The following is a 15,788-nucleotide window of genomic DNA, read 5'->3' as shown; positions in this document are numbered from 1 at the left end:
CATTTGCAATTTTTTCCTTATTATAGATCGGTAAAGTTCCAAATCTCTTTATCTGCCCCCGAGTCTAGCCATCCTAAATTGGCTGATTTCTTGTAGTGGTGACAGCAGAGGTGGATTTAGAGAAGAGAGGGTCAAGTGGCTTTACTATTCTAGGAAAGTGTAATCCAGAGAGGGCTCCCAACCATTGTTGTCTCTCATATGACAGTGTATTACAGTGCCAGCTGGACAGGCATTTTGAACTGTGTGCCTAATTTATTTTTTGCTTTTTGCTTCAGAACTCTTAGGGTATGTCTACACTTCAAAAACAAATAAACAAAAAAAAATCTCCATTGCAGTGAGTCTCAGAGCCTGGTGAGTCTCAGAGCGTGGGTTTCAGAGCAGTGAGTCTGAGGTGGGTTTCAGAGCCTGGGCTCCAGACCAAGTGGGAACATCTACATGGCTATTTTAGCCCCTCACTGCAAGCCCCATGAGCCCAAGTCAGTTGACCTAGGCTCTGAGACTCCATGTGGGGTGTTTTGCAGTATAAACATACCCACGAAGTTCCTATTAGTCAGGGTTTACTTGAAACCATGCTCCTTGCCTTTGCCTTTTGCAAATGATTGAGCTGTGCCCAGGGAGAAAAAAGCCATTTTAATGGGCATCATTGCATAATTCATGACATAAGTCAACTCTGTGTGTGAAGGACCCCTGGCATAAATGGCAAAAACAGCTAGAAATGTGTGCAACAGCTTTGTTATGACATGGGGAGAGAGGCCCTCTGGTTTTATCTGGTGGCTTTTAAGTATGTCCTTCCAGAAAAGACCAGAGTGGAATAAGATTATAAGGACATCTTCATTCTTTATAAAGTTCTGAGTTTTAAGGACTGCTTTGAATCTGAAATTGAAGGCTGAACTTTAACCTTTTTTAAAGGCTTTGTCTATTCTAAAACTCAGGTGGGTTTTTTTGTTTTTTTTTTTTAAACAAACCATATTATCTGTTTGCGTGATATGATTCAGATGCTAAATAAGATGAACGTTTTAATTGCAAGTCTCTGCTAGTCTTAGTTGTCTTGATGATTGATCTATTCCACAGTAACCAGTGCCTTAAAAAAACCAAAAAACAAAAAAAACCCCACACCTGTTTTTGAAATATCTGTAATCTGTTCTCTGAAATGCTCTCACAAATCAGACTCTTAACAGTGCTATACTCATACTGTGTGAGAGTGAAGGATAGAAGGGAGGCTGGAAGGTCTCTAGTGACTGATCTGTAGCATGGTAGAACTTTCACTTTGACTTTAGGGTAAGTCACACGCAGCTGGGTTAAGTTGGTGGAATTCACCAGTGCCTTAAATGGTTGGCTCTATTTCTACTAGGGCTGTCGATTAATCGCAGTTAACTCATGTGATTAACTCAAAAAAATTAATCTCAACTAATCGCATTGTTGAACAATAGAATACCAACTGAAATTTACTAAATATTTTGGATGTAGTTCTACATTTTCAAATATATCTATTTCAGTTACAACACAGAATACAAAGTGTATAGTGCTCACTTTATATTTTTATTACAAATATTTGCACTGTAAAAATGATAAACAAAAGAAATGGTATTTTCCAGTTCACCTATTACATGTACTGTAGTGCAATCTCTTTATTGTGAAAGTTGAACTTACAAATATAGAATTATGTACAAAAAAACCCTGCATTCAAAAACAAAGCAATGTAAAACTTTAGAGCCTATAAATCCACTCAGAGTCCTACTTATTGTTCAGCCAATCACTAAGAGAAATAAGTTTGTTTACATTTACGGGAGATAATGCTGCCCACTTCTTAATTACAACATCACCTGAAAGTGAGAACAGGCATTTGCAGGGCACCATTGTAGCTGGCATCGAAGCATATTTATGTGCCAAATGCGCTAAAGATTCATATGCCAATTCATGCTTGGCCATCGTTCCAGAGGACATGCTTCCGTGCTGATGACACTGGTTAAAAAAATAATGCTTTCATTAAGTTTGTGACTGTACTCCTTGGGGGAGAATTGTATGTCTCCTACTGTTTTACCCGCATACTGCCGTATATTTCATGTTATAGCAGTCTCGTGATATCCAGCACATGTTGTTCGTTTTAAGAACACTTTCCATGCAAATTTGACAAAATGTAAAGAAGATGCCAATGTGAAAATTCTAAAGATAGCTACAGCATTCGACCCAAGAGTTAAGAATCTGAAGTGCCTTCCAAAATCCGAGAGGGATGAGGTATGGAGCATGCTTTCACGAGTCTTAAAAGAGCAACACTCTGATGCGGAAACTACAGAACCCAAACCACCAAAAAAGAAAATCAACCTTCTGCTGGTGGCATCTGATTCATGATGATGAAAATGAACATGTGTCTATCTACACTGCTTTGGATGGTTATCAAGCAGAACCCATGATCAGCATGGATGCATGTCCCCTGGAATGGTGGTTGAAGCATGAAGGGACATGTGAATCTTTAGTGCATCTGTCATGTAAATATCTTGCAACACTAGCTACAACAGTGCCATGCAAACACCTATTCTCACTTTCAGGTGACATTGTAAACAAGAAGCCGGCAGCATTATCTTCTGCAAATGTAAAAAACTTGTTTGTCTGAGTGATTGGCTGAACAAGAAGTAGGACTGATTGAACTTGTAGGCTCTAAAGTTTTACATTGTTTTGTTTTTGAATGCAGGGTTTTTTTGTACATACTGTAATTCTACATTTGTAAGTACAACTTTCACGATAAATTGATTGCACTAGAGTACTTGTATTAGGTGAATTGAAAAAATGTTTTTCACAGTGCAAGTATTTGTAATCAAAAATACATTGAGCGCTGTTCATTTTGTATTCTGTGTTTTAATTGAAATCAATATATTTGAAAATGTCCAAAAATATTTAAATAAATGGTATTCTATTATTGTTTAATAGCGCAATTCATTTTTTTAATCACTTGACAGTCCTAATTTCTACCATTCATTTGAGCCCAACCGGAATGTCATTATCTTTCCATTCTAGTGATGTTACAGAACTAGGGCTTGGACTAGTAATCTCCCCTTAAGCAGAGTCTAGTTTTGTCACAGCTACATTCAGCACATAGACTGATTTATCTCTGTCTTTCGCTGCACCTCTTAATCCTCTGTAGTTTAAAATCAGCAGTTCTTTCCTCATCAGATGTAACATTCTGTCAGCAGACTGGCAAGCATCGCAAGTTTGTTCAAGCTGACAGTGCTGCCTTTATTCCACCCACACAACAAGACCATCACCTAGACAGACCAGCCTTCCTACCTAGGGGCCCTGTGTTAAGGCGTCAGATGAAAATTTAAAGGGTGGGGATTTGTGCGATGTTCCATTTGCACCTGGCTCCTAAGACGTTTAGAGCCCACTCACATCGCGTGAGCTTTCTCAGATTTTGTGTGTGGTCAGAACCCAGACACGTGCCACTGTGGGGGAGACTGGTTTTAAAGCTGTGGCAAGTCCATGACTCAACAGCTGGAGCACGTTCAAACACAACAGAGCAAGTTTTCTCTTTAATAGGAAGATGGAATTAGCAATGAAAGGATCGACATTTTAAAACTGCCAGTCAAAAGTCGACACACATGAATCCACAGCAAAATAATTTGAGGATTTATTTTTTCTTTGGTTTAAGACCTGAGCATCAGTGGACTATCCAGGGAGAGGATGGAAAGCCAACAGTTCCTCTGCTTTGATTGTATTTTTTTCCCTTCCAGTTTCCCTTCCCTTACTTTTTCCCATTAGCTTTGAAGCCATTTGAATGCTCCATATCAAGAAGTACAGAATACCCACTCCTATGCACTAAAAGGGGAAGAGAGGTTTAAAAGTTCAGTGCTGGTATTCTCATTAAGTGCTGCCTGCAGGTGCTTCATAGGGGTGAGTGTAATATCCTAGAGTCATTTTAAACGGATGAAGCATCGAGCAAATCCTGTGGCACTTCAGCAAATAGTTCAAAGAAGTGGCCCCAGAGCTCACGTTCTTATGTATTAAGTAGTCTAATGTTGTAGCTAGGCAAACAAAGTGCAGGAGGACAGTGTTTCATCCACTCACTGCCAAGATCGTTTCTTATTTTTCCCATGTACGTTATCAACCATAGAATAGCCGCTCTTCTCTTTCAGCTATTTGCTCGAGAGCCATAGGACATGTTAGACATTTTAGTACTGAAGTGAGTAAAAGCAAAAGGATTTTTTCAAAGCAGATCAGTTCTATGATAGCAGATCTAGTAAGTCCCACACAGCTGTGCGTCTTTTCTTTGGTGTTTTTGCCTACATTTGTAAAAGCCTTGTTAAACTTGCATCCCTCTGAGTCAGTGCATTCCTACTTGTTGCTACTTGCGCATAATTTCTCTTTTGACACTCCACACATATGCAACTCATTGAGAAAATGTAGATTGTACAAATAATACTTGACTGCTGTGTCTGTTTGGAAAGTGACCGCACCTGAGAGACAGAAAACATTTATCGCCATTCAGTGTATGAATAACCTCAGTTGGACTTACGAGAGTCTGGCGAGAGGTATAATCCAAGTGTTTTAGCATAGAATTGGAAATCAAGAAGTTCTGCATCCTAATTGCAGCTCCAACGCTGACTCCCCTCTGTGGTTTGATTGGGCAAGTCACTTCACTATCTCATGTCCAAGTTTCCCGTCTATGAAATGGGGATAAAATAGGTATTTGAAGATAAATTAGATATGTTTGTAAAGTGCTTTGAATGTAAAAAGTGATATTGTAAGTGGTAAGTCAAATTTCTTGAATGTAAGAGAGTATTGGGGGTTGGTGTGTGAGCCATTCACTTAAATATAAATGTAGCAAAATCTTGTGACCTGGTGAGTTAGGAAAAATGCTCACTGTAGACAAAAAGACCAGGTAGGAATTAAAAATTGCATTATTTACTATCTTCAAAATAGGGCATTTTAAGGGCCTGTAGATACTGAATATCGTCTGACTTAAGCCACTCCCAGTCTCTAGTCAAACTCAAGTTAATGGTATCTAATTTGCATATTAATTCAAGCTCAACAGTTTCTTGTTGGAGTCTGTTTTTGAAGCTTTTCTATTGCAAAATTGCCACCCTTAAATCTTTTACTGAGTGGCCAGAGAGGTTGAAGTGTTCTCCTACCGGTTTTTGAATGTTATGATTTCTGATGTCAGATTTGTGTCCATTTATTCTTTTGCATAGGGATTGTCCAGTTTGGCCAATGTACATGGCAGAGGGGCATACATACATATCACATTGGTAGATGTGCAGGTGAACAAGCCCCTGATGGCGTGGCTAATGTGATTAGGCACCTATGATGGTGATTAGACACCTATGATGGTGTCACTTGAATAAATATGTGGACAGAGTTGACATCAGGCTTTGTTGCAAGGATAGGTTCCTGGGTTATTGTTTTTGTTGTGTGCTGTGTGGTTGCTGGAGAGTATTGCTTCAGGTTGGGGGGCTGTTTGTAAGCGAGGAATGGTCTGTCTCCCAAGATCTGTGAGAGAGAGGGATCATTTTTCAGGATAGATTGTAGATCCTTGATGATGCATTGGAGAGGTTTTAGTTGGGGGCTGAAGGTGATGGCTAGTGGCGTTCTGTTATTTTCTCTGTTGAGCCTGTTCTGTAGTAGGTGACTTCTGGGTAATCTTCTGGCTTTGTCAATCTGTTTTTTCACTTCAGCAAGTGGGTATTGTAGTTTTAAGAATGCTTGATAGAGATCTTGTAGGTGTTTGTCTCTGTCTGAGGGATTAGAGCAAATGTGGTTGTATTGTAGAGCTTGGCTGTAGACAATGGATCGTGTGGTGTGTCCTGGATGGAATCTGGAGGCATGTAGGTAAGTATAGCGGTCAGTAGGTTTCCGGTATAGGGTGGTGGTTATGTGACCATCGCTTATTAGCACAGTAGTGTTCAGGAAATGGACTGCTTGTGTGGATTGGTCTAGGCTGAGGTTGATGGTTGGATGGAAATTGTTGAAATCATGGTGGAATTCCTCAAGGGCTTCTTTTCCATGGGTCCAGATGATGAAGATGTCATCAATGTAGCGCAAGTAGAGTAGGGGCATTAGGAGACGAGAGATGAGGAAGCGTTGTTCTAAGTCAGCCATAAAAATGTTGGCATACTGTGGGGCCATGCGGGTACCCATCGCAGTGCCGCTGATTTGAAGGTATACATTGTCCCCAAATGTGAAATAGTTATGGGTGAGGACAAAGTCACAAAGTTCGGCCACCAGGTTAGCCGTGACATTATCGGGGATACTGTTCCTGACGGCTTGTAGCCCATCTTTGTGTGGAATGTTGGTGTAGAGGGCTTCTACATCCATAGTGGCCAGGATGGTGTTTTCTGGAAGATCACCAATGGATTGTAGTTTCCTCAGGAAGTCAGTGGTGTCTCGAAGATAGCTGGGAGTGCTGGTAGCATAGGGCCTGAGGAGAGAGTCCACATAGTCCACTTAAATAGGATCCTTGCCTCTCAATGGTGGTTGAGCCAGAGATGCATTCTATTGCCACTACCATTTTTTTCACGAAAGCTTATGCTCAAATACATTTTAGTCTCTAAGGTGCCACAAGTACTCCTTTTCTTTTTACGAATACAGATTAACACGGCTGCTACTCTGAAACCTCTAGATTAAGTATTCTAATTGCAGTGTTTGCCTGGCTATTTAAAGGCCTTTGATCCATGCCTTTTCCTGTCACATGTGAATGTGTGTGTAAAACCCTGACATGCTGTGCAAATTAGATACCACTGGTGTCTTTGCAAAAGTAGAGAACAAAAGCATTCTTGACGTTGCTGGGAATTGCTGCCCACAGAGACTTTGAGCACTCTGTGGGGCCTGGGAGTGTTTAAGAGTCGGGAGACCCCCGTGGATGTAAAGCAATGACGTAAATTGTTGCTAAGTCAGGATGCCAGCTGCTCTGAGCAATATTTCAGGTCGATCGATGTATGTCTGGGTTTGCCTGCAACAGCCAGGGATCATTATGTATTCCTCAGTGGATTTAAAAAACAGAAATTAAACAGCAGCTGGTGGCACGGGATACGCTTTGAAAAACACCTAATCGGAGAACAGTTCTGCCAATCTACCGTACACTTAAGAATTTTTCCTTCTCTTCAAAACATTCTCCTCTCCCCACATAGGACCACATCCAGTTGCATGTGTCTTTATTTTAAAGAGTAGTTCCTCTTATTCCAATGCCAACTTCTAGTCTGAAGTTCTGGCCTGTTGGTAACATCTGAATTGTTTCCATAGCAACCAATTGTGATACTATAAAATACTGCAGCAAAAGCAAATGGATTATTTTAAAAAATATGCAATTTTTATGCAACTAACTGTATTAATAAAATATTTTTCCACAGGCACCAAGTCTTTAAATACTTAAATGTTTATAGGTGTTTTTAAGATACCATGAGCCTTAACTTAGAAGTTATAACAAGAAAACATCCAGCCCTTTCTGTTAATGACACATATGGAACCCGCCACATCTAGCCTGTTAGACATAACTAGACTGAGTAATGAATAGATTGTTCTATGCACTGTCTCATGTGTAGAAATGTACTGGTGAATGGAACCACCAGAAACACTGAAAACCTGGTTTCCAACTTTTCTGGCCTCTCTAAAATCCTTAAAGGGCATAATTTTATGTTACATTGACCTTTGTCTACATTCGACCAAACTGATCTCTGACTTCACTGGTGTCACTCCCGGGGTAGACTTGCTTATTGCATTGAACCAGTCTTGGGTTATGAGGTTCTTATATGGTGTCTTTTATTGGTTGAGGGCTGGGGATGTGGGGTTTCCTTTTCATTTGCTGTTTTACTTGAGTGCTTGTTATGGATGAAGGAATATAACAGGTGGTGCCTCCCATGTTATGAATATGAATAGCTGAATATTCTGCCTGTATTGTAAAGCTGTATATTATAGTTATAGCTTGAGTGGTCTTACTCCCCCACAAAAAGTTCCTGTGTTATTAGAAGGGAGAGAGATGTAATTTGACCTGTCAAAATCAGCTTCTCAAAGTTTACATTTAGTTTAAACACCCCTCTCCTATGGGAACAACAGATAATTATTTTTAGTTTCTAAAAGATCTTAACTCTGTCCTCCTAGTTTTCTGAAGTTATGAGTGACTGACTGTAAACCTTTCTTGGAAAGTTGAATCTGCTATCTAAATAGATTGATTGGATTTCTTTTGCTCACACCGCTTTATCTAGTAGGTTTTTTTCTTTCATTGCTTCCTTCCTTCCATTGTTGCATAAGAACGACAATACTTGGTCAGACTAAAGATCCATCTAGCCCAATATCCTGTCTTCCAACAGTGGCCAATACCAGGTGCCCCAGAGGGAACGAACAGAACATCAAGTGACCCATTCCCTGGCTCTCATTCCCAGTTTCTGGCCAACAGAGGCTAGGGATACCATCCCTGCCCATCCTGGCTAATAGCTGTGCATAGACTTATCCTCCATGAATTTATCTAGTCCTTTTTTTGAACTCTGTTATAGTCTTGGCCTTCGCAACATCCTCTGGCAAAGAGTTCCACAAGTTGACGGTGCGTTGTGTGAAGAAATGCTTCCTTTTGTGTGTGTTAAACCTGCTGCTTATTCATTTAATTTGGTGACCCATAGTTCTTGTGTTATAAGAAGGAGTAAATAACACTTCCTTTTTTACTTTCTCCACACCAGTCATGACTTTATAGACCTCAATCATACTCTCCAATAGTCATCTCTTATCCAAGCTAAAAAGTTCCAATTTTATTAATCTCTCCTCATCTGAAGCCATTCCATATCCCTAATCATTTTTGTTGCCCTTTTCTGAACCTTTTCCAATTCTAATGTATCTTTTTTGAGATGGGTTGACCACATCTGAATGCAGTATTCAAGATGTGGGCATCCCAGGGATTTATATTGCAGAAATACGATATTTTCTGTCTTATTATCTATCCCTTTCTTAATGATGCCCAACATTCTGTACACTTTTTTGACTGCCGCTGCAGATTGAGTGGATGTTTTCAGAGAACTATCCACAATGACTCCAAGATCTTTCTTTAGTAACAGCTAATTTAGACCCCATCATTTTATATGTATAGTTGGGATCATGTTTTCCAACATGCATTCCCTTGCATTTATTGATTGAGTTAATTGCTATATGAAAATGAGGATGGAAAGTTGAAAGATGTTTTTATGACACATTACTTCATTAGTTGGAGTTTTTGCTCTGGTGAAGGTGGGAACAGAAGAAACTAAAATCTGCTTTCCTGGTGGTAGTTATTAATGCTTAATTCTCTTTAAAGGGAGCCCAGGTGCTTTCCCTGCAGTTGTGGTTAGTGCTTTCTGAATGTAGAAGCAGTGCTAATGCAGCTATCGGTATTTAGCTGCTGAATGCTAGATTTGACTCAGCAGCCTACTCTATTTGTAGTCTCCATGCTAATGAGAAGGTGCAGCACTACACACATGGGAGATGTCGCTGTTATTCATTACGACCAATGCAGTCAATTCCCAGATAAGCCAAAAGGGCAAGGGAAGGTTCAAGGGAAAGTGTTTACTTGTGCAGATAATGTACTTGAAGGCAAGTTCAGTGTTTGCTGTCAGAGTTGTCTGGCTCACTGCAAGAGCAATTCATATCTTTCCTATTAAAATCTATTTGCTCAAGATAAAATCCAAGTTGCTCACTGCCAGGAAGGCATCTTATAAACTCTGTTCTATTTAGCAGCACAGCTAAACCAGGGGTGGGCAAACTACGGCCCAAGGGCCGAATCCGGCCCCTCTGGGCTTTGGATCTGGCCCGCGGGATTGCCCCCTGTGATGCTGCAGGCCCCTCGCCGCTCTCAGAAGCAGCAGCACCACGTCCCTGAGGCCCCGGGGGGGGGGACGGGACGGGACGGGATAGAGGACTCTGTTTGTTGCCCTTGCCTCCAGGCACTGCCCCCCACAGCTCCCATTGGCCAGGAATGGGGAACCGCAGCCAATGGGAACTTCGGGGGAGGTACTTGAAGGCATGACAAGGGTAGCAAGCGGAGCCCTGTGGCCCTCCCACCCCCCAGGGCTGTGCAGGGATGTGGTGCCAGCCGCTTCCCAGAGCGGCGCGGCGTGGGGTCAGAGCAGGCAGGCAGGGAGCCTGCCCTGGCCCTGGTGCACGCCGCTGCCACCCCAGAGCAGCTTTAGGTAAGCGGCGCCAGGCCGGAGCCTGAACCCCTCCTGTACCCCAACTCCCTGCCCTGATCCCCCTGCTGCACCCCATGCACCCCAACTCCCTGCCCTGAGCCCCCTGCTGCACCCAATGCACCCCAACCCCCTTCCCTGAGCATCCTGCACTCTGCACCCCTGCCCTGAGTCCCCTCCTGCACTCTGCACCCCTGCCCTGAGTCCCCTCCTGCACCCCGCACCCCTGCCCTGAGTCCCCTCCTGCACCCCGCACCCCTCTTCTGCCCCAATCCCTTGCCCTGAGCCTGTTCCTGCACACTGCACCCCCTCCCACACCTCGCACTCCCTTCTGCATCCCAACCCCCTGCCCCGGCCCTAGATACAATTTCCCAACCCACATGTGGCCCTCGACCGAAAAAGTTTGCCCACCCCTGAGCTAAACAGTTAAAAAAATTCATCAGAAAATCTGTGTGATCGCATCATAGATCTTTGAGTCTTCCATTTTTCAGACACTCACAACCTGAAAAAAAGTTGATTTCCACAATGAAGAATGTGTCCTCCCATGAGGAAACTACTTTACTCAGTCCTCTAATTAAACTGCTTTAGGGTGCACTTGTCTGAAAGCAATCTACCCCTTGTGTTCTAATGGTCCACCCTGACATGTAGGCCGCTGTTTGAACTGAAACCCTTTGGAGATATGAAGACCCAGGTTTTTGGGCAAACTAGTCATACAAAACCATTCAAAGGCCATGTGTCTTAGGGGATAGACAAATAGACTGAACTCAAGAGACCTTGGTTCTGTTCCCAGCATTGCCACGGGTCTGCTGGGTGACCTTGGGCAAGTCACTTCCTGTGCCTCAGTTCCCCCATCTGTAAAATGGGGGTAATGATATAGCCATTCTTTGTAAAGCACTTTAAGATCTATTGATAAAAAAGCGCTGTATAAGAAGTAGGCATCATTATTACTCTGTTCCTGATGTAGTAGAGTAAAAGCAACCCCATTGTCTTTTCTTTTGCATTTTAGAATAGCTCTGTCTGCGGCGAAACAGAGAATGGTGGTGGTTATTACACTTGGAAATGTAGTTAGAATTCACATCACTCTATAAATTTATCAGTGCTGCTTTGTATTTCGCAGTCTGCTCTTCTAGAGAATTTTGTAGCACAACCTGCCTGTTCCCAAAAAATCTATTCCAGCCTAATAATGCATCTGCATGTGCTTCTTTCCAGATTCTCAGCGCTCCCATCTCTCCTCTTTCACCATGAAGTTGATGGACAAGTTTCATTCACCAAAAATAAAGCGAACGCCATCAAAGAAAGGAAAACAGGCTGACCTGACAGTCAAAATGCTGGAGAAGCCAGTGAACAAAGTAAGCAGCTGAATGGTACTGTCTTGGTAACAGTTTTACCAATTCCCTGCCTGTTGAATAATCTGTCCTGTAATTATATTGAAATCTGCTGCTCTGGCATTGTTGCTCTTAGTGCATGGGGCTGTGTTTCTTCAAAGAATTTTACAGTTTCCTGAGGTACTCTTTAGAGTTCCTTTCCAGAGGAACCATATAGATGGTCCTTTGTATGTAGTGTAGTTGACTAGAGACACACGTAGCTTTCCTTTTGAGATCTTGATGAATGTTTCTTCCATGAGCATTGAAATGACTCGTTATGGAATGCAGTTTATGGCCTGACATTCCCTCCCCACACATGCACGCCCTATAGTTATACTTACAATTCCCAGATCACTGCCTGACTTCAGGGTGTGTTCCATTAAAATGCAAGCAGATCCTTGAAGCCTGTCCAAAGATGTCCTCAATCTCTGGTGACCTCAACAGAGTGAGTCAAACAGCTGCTGACTTTCAGCCCACCCTTCCTCAAACCTAAGCTAGCTATTTCAAGCCTTATAAAAACCGAGGTTGCCTTTCTTTCAGGAGATAGAATATCAGGGTTGGAAGGGACCTCAGGAGGTCATCTAGTCCAACTCCCTGCTCAAAGCAGGACCAATCCCCAATTTTGGCCCCAGATCCTTAAATGGCCCTCTTAAGGATTGAACTCACAACCCTGGGTTTAGGAGGCCAATGCTCAAACCACTGAGATAATAGCCAGCTGGCTACCAAAGTATTGCCTCCACTTCCATTCTGACCTGGTTGAGCAGAAGAAGAATTTAGCTCTAGTATTGCTGAGATTTCCAGGTTTTAGGTGTAGAATTCAGTCCCAGGTTATTAAGAAAAACTGGGATTACTTGTGGTAACTTCCAAGCCCCACAGTTGCCGTTGAGAGACCAATTCAGTGTAGCATACCAGCGTTACAAACTTGGTTGGTTTATTCCTAGTGAGAGACAGCAGGATTTATACAATGGGGTTGAGTGGTGTCTAAAAATGAGATAAGGTAATTGTATCCTAGTACTCTTCATCACCATGTAGAAGACTTGGGTTTTCATTCTCTGGGCTGGATTTTGCAGTGGAGGCAGAGTGTCTGCATCTTGGGAAGATGTGCTAGAGCATTCACACCACATTGTTCAGGAGAGAGGGTGCCTGTTTTAAAAGGGAGTTACGTCCACTATTGAGGGGAGGAGTTGTAAAGCAGGGGAAATTATGCGGGTCTTCAGGGTACTCACTCATCCTCAGAGTGACAGAAGGAAAGAATGGGCCTGTAACAGCCCTCTTGTTGAGAAAAGGGTACAACCTATTACTTGAGAGAGAGAGAGATGGAGGCAACTTGTTTACAATCATCCTTGAGAGCTGCCTTGCTAAGATGAAAAATTATTGGTACTTATGTGGTGCCCTGCAGCCCAGAAAGTGCAAATTTTCATGCAGATCCCAGATTGTACAGATACCAAAGAAATCTTTGTGACACCACAGAAAAATCCAAACCAGTCCTAATAGTTGTCTTAAAAAAGCAACCATCTGCCAAGAGCCACAAGTACTCCTTTTCTTCTTTGAATGAATGTAATGGCCATGGCAAAATGGAGGTTTCTTATGGAGACTCATCTGGGCCCTCACTGTGGTGATGCTACTACTCATATTGGAGCTCTGACATTGAATTCTATGATGTAACTTTTTACTTTACTTTAGATGTCCATTAGAGCAGAAACCATTTTGTAAATGGGGGGGGGATTTTTTTCCAAAAATCTCTCATTTTTTTCTCAGCTGAGCCTTTCCATTGGTGGACAGGACAGAGGGGGAATAGGAGATAAGACAGAATAAGTTGTACTGAAAGTAAATCTGATATCTAGAGAGCAGAATATGACTAATAAGAGAATATGGTCTATTCCGCAATGTTTTTGTTTTTTTAATTGTCGAGGAATGCTCCTTAGGGATTATATTATTTATTCCAAAGAGATTATAGGAAAGTTAATGTATAGTGACTAGTTCAAAGGGTTATTATGTAGAGCATTTTTGAGCTCTGTGTACAATCCAATGGGCTATTTACTGGGGAGAATTTGCACTATTTTATTTGTATTGATTGATTCATTGACATGCATGGTAAAAGTGTCATAGCCTTTCCTTTTAATTGATATCTGACCACAAATGGATTAAAATATATTGGAAATAGAAAAAAATATATATTTGCATATGAATGAAAGGCAAGTTTCTTCTGCATTATTTCCACCAAAGAGCTTAGAGAACAATGTTGGGGAATGACTGACCAGGAATCTGCTGAACATGTAAAAATATTTGTTAGAAATCTAGTTGCTGGAATTGCATTATGGGGAAAATAAAACTCACTTGCAGTAATTGCTCAATAGGAAAGACAGCTGAGTTGCTGTTCATGTTGGGTAAATTGGCTATTGTTGGTCTGCATTTAAATTGTAAAACTTGTGAAATGTTGATCTCTGACTCAGTCCTAATCCATTTTAATGATTGTCTCCAGCTAATAGATTAGTTTGATGGTAGACAACTGATTAGCTTTGTGGGGGGAGGAAAGGATGCCACTGGGTCATTATTACAGAGTCTAGATGGAATATAAAGAGAAGCTGACAAATGAGAGATTTTCCTAAGACACATGATGTCAAAAGACAGACTGAATAGATTTCATATCTATGCATGTACTCTGTCTCTTTAAATCCTGGGGCTAAGTCTCCTACACACAGTAGATAATCTAGCTAGAGTAGAAGCAACAGTACCAAAATATTAAGTGTAAATTAAAGAATATAGCAAAAACCTATCCAAGTATTAAAAAGATGATTTATTCCAGGTCTAAGAGTCAAATGTATGCTGTCTCTGTAGCCTATTCAGTTCTATATAGGTTCTAACACTGCACTCATCACCAAAGTATCTGAGTGCCTAACTCTTTCTAGGGCAGCTGTATCTCATACATAATGCATTTGTAATGATTATTTAAGGGAAACCTTCCAAAATTATGCAGAGATGTGTCATGCATGTGTCAGTCACGTGCGGGGGTGAAGGGACTTATTGGTTTGGCTGAGTAGTAAATTCATCCAGTTTAATGCCCCAAATGGAAATTGCTGGAGCAAGTGGAACTGCTGTTTTAGTAACTCCAGCCATTGTAGATCTGCTCTCTTGCCAGTAGAAGTTCACTTATGGGGCAGGTCCACCACAAGTGGAATTTGAAATAAGAGCTTAGTTCAAGTCTCCTGCAGCAATAAGGATGGGGGCTACTACTCACCCATCTTGGCTGTAGGGATATTTGGTGGATGAGCCTAAGTTATAGCTCGTAATGCCTAAGAGCATTAAACATTTTAGGAGCATTAATCAATATCCATACCATCAGCTCTCTCTTTACACATCATTGCCCATTATTCCTTGTCTCTAGATTTATAATTAACCCCAGGGGAGACAGAGTTTCCACCATTTGTTTTGGGCTTATGCTGGTCTGTTCAGGCTTCTGAGTGTCATGCTGAAGGATTTGGCTTCATATTCTTCACATGAAGTTGATCTCTTGTTCGAGCCTGCTGCATATCAATATGACACCTGGTGTTTGTTTCTGTAGTAAGTTTGTTTTACATGATTGGGTTATCAGCCCCGTGCACAACCTTCGATCCACGGTTCCTTATTCATTATTCTGTGCTGCCCAAAAGTGAACACTTCCCCATCTGCCAACTGGTAGGGATGTGCTTGGTAGCTCTGGAAACTGGTGGATACCCTATGCAACTGGCGGTGCAAGAGGATGAAGAAGGAGGCAGAGTGGCTAAAGAGAGAGAGGACTAGACTGGATTTAAGAGTATATAAATTCTATTCCAAGTTTTGCCATTGGCCTGCTGGTAGACATTGGGCAAGTCATTTCTCCTCTGTGCCTTGGGTTCCCCATCTGTAAAATGGAGATAATGGTACTGACCTCCTTTGCAAAGCCCTTTAAGATCAACTGATTAAAAGTGCTATATAAGAGGTATTAAATAATAATAAACTTGCCTAATGATGCTAGAACATACATGGAAATTTAAACTTGCCTTCTGCAAAGTCAGGTCAGTTGAAACAGCAGCTGAAATAAAGCTAAGGGACCAAGTTCATGTTACTAGCCAGTGCTGCTTACGAATGTCTCATCTGAAGAAGTTTGGTCTGCTGGCCCCGTTTTTCAGGAAAGCTGCAGTTTAACAGCTGAAGGGACATGGGGAGGACACAATACCCATAGGTCATTAATTCTTGAAGCTGAATTTGCTGAAGGGATAATGGATGAAACCTGACTCTGTTAAGCTCTCTGCTCCTTTACTAGCAATGTTCA

General features: G+C 41.7%; 1 protein-coding gene across 5 annotated transcripts in view; it reads left to right on the top strand.

Moving 5' to 3' along the window:
• The window catches only part of RAPGEF1 (Rap guanine nucleotide exchange factor 1), a 121,345-nt gene that overhangs the window by 37,758 nt on the left and 67,799 nt on the right, over window positions 1–15,788 (top strand). For 4 of the 5 annotated variants that reach the window (XM_038374650.2, XM_038374649.2, XM_038374647.2 and 1 more), the window contains exon 2: window positions 11,343–11,482. In XM_038374650.2, the coding sequence (XP_038230578.1) occupies window positions 11,343–11,482 (140 nt within the window). Of the gene's footprint in view, window positions 1–11,342; window positions 11,498–15,788 lie in introns of those variants that run through there. The other variant, XM_038374648.2, reaches the window with a different exon arrangement.

The sequence above is a fragment of the Dermochelys coriacea genome, chromosome 16, assembly GCF_009764565.3.
Source record: "Dermochelys coriacea isolate rDerCor1 chromosome 16, rDerCor1.pri.v4, whole genome shotgun sequence".
In the NCBI taxonomy this organism is placed as follows: domain Eukaryota; kingdom Metazoa; phylum Chordata; order Testudines; family Dermochelyidae; genus Dermochelys; species Dermochelys coriacea.
Note: the sequence above shows the minus strand (reverse complement) of the source record. Positions and strands in the feature narration are given on the sequence as shown.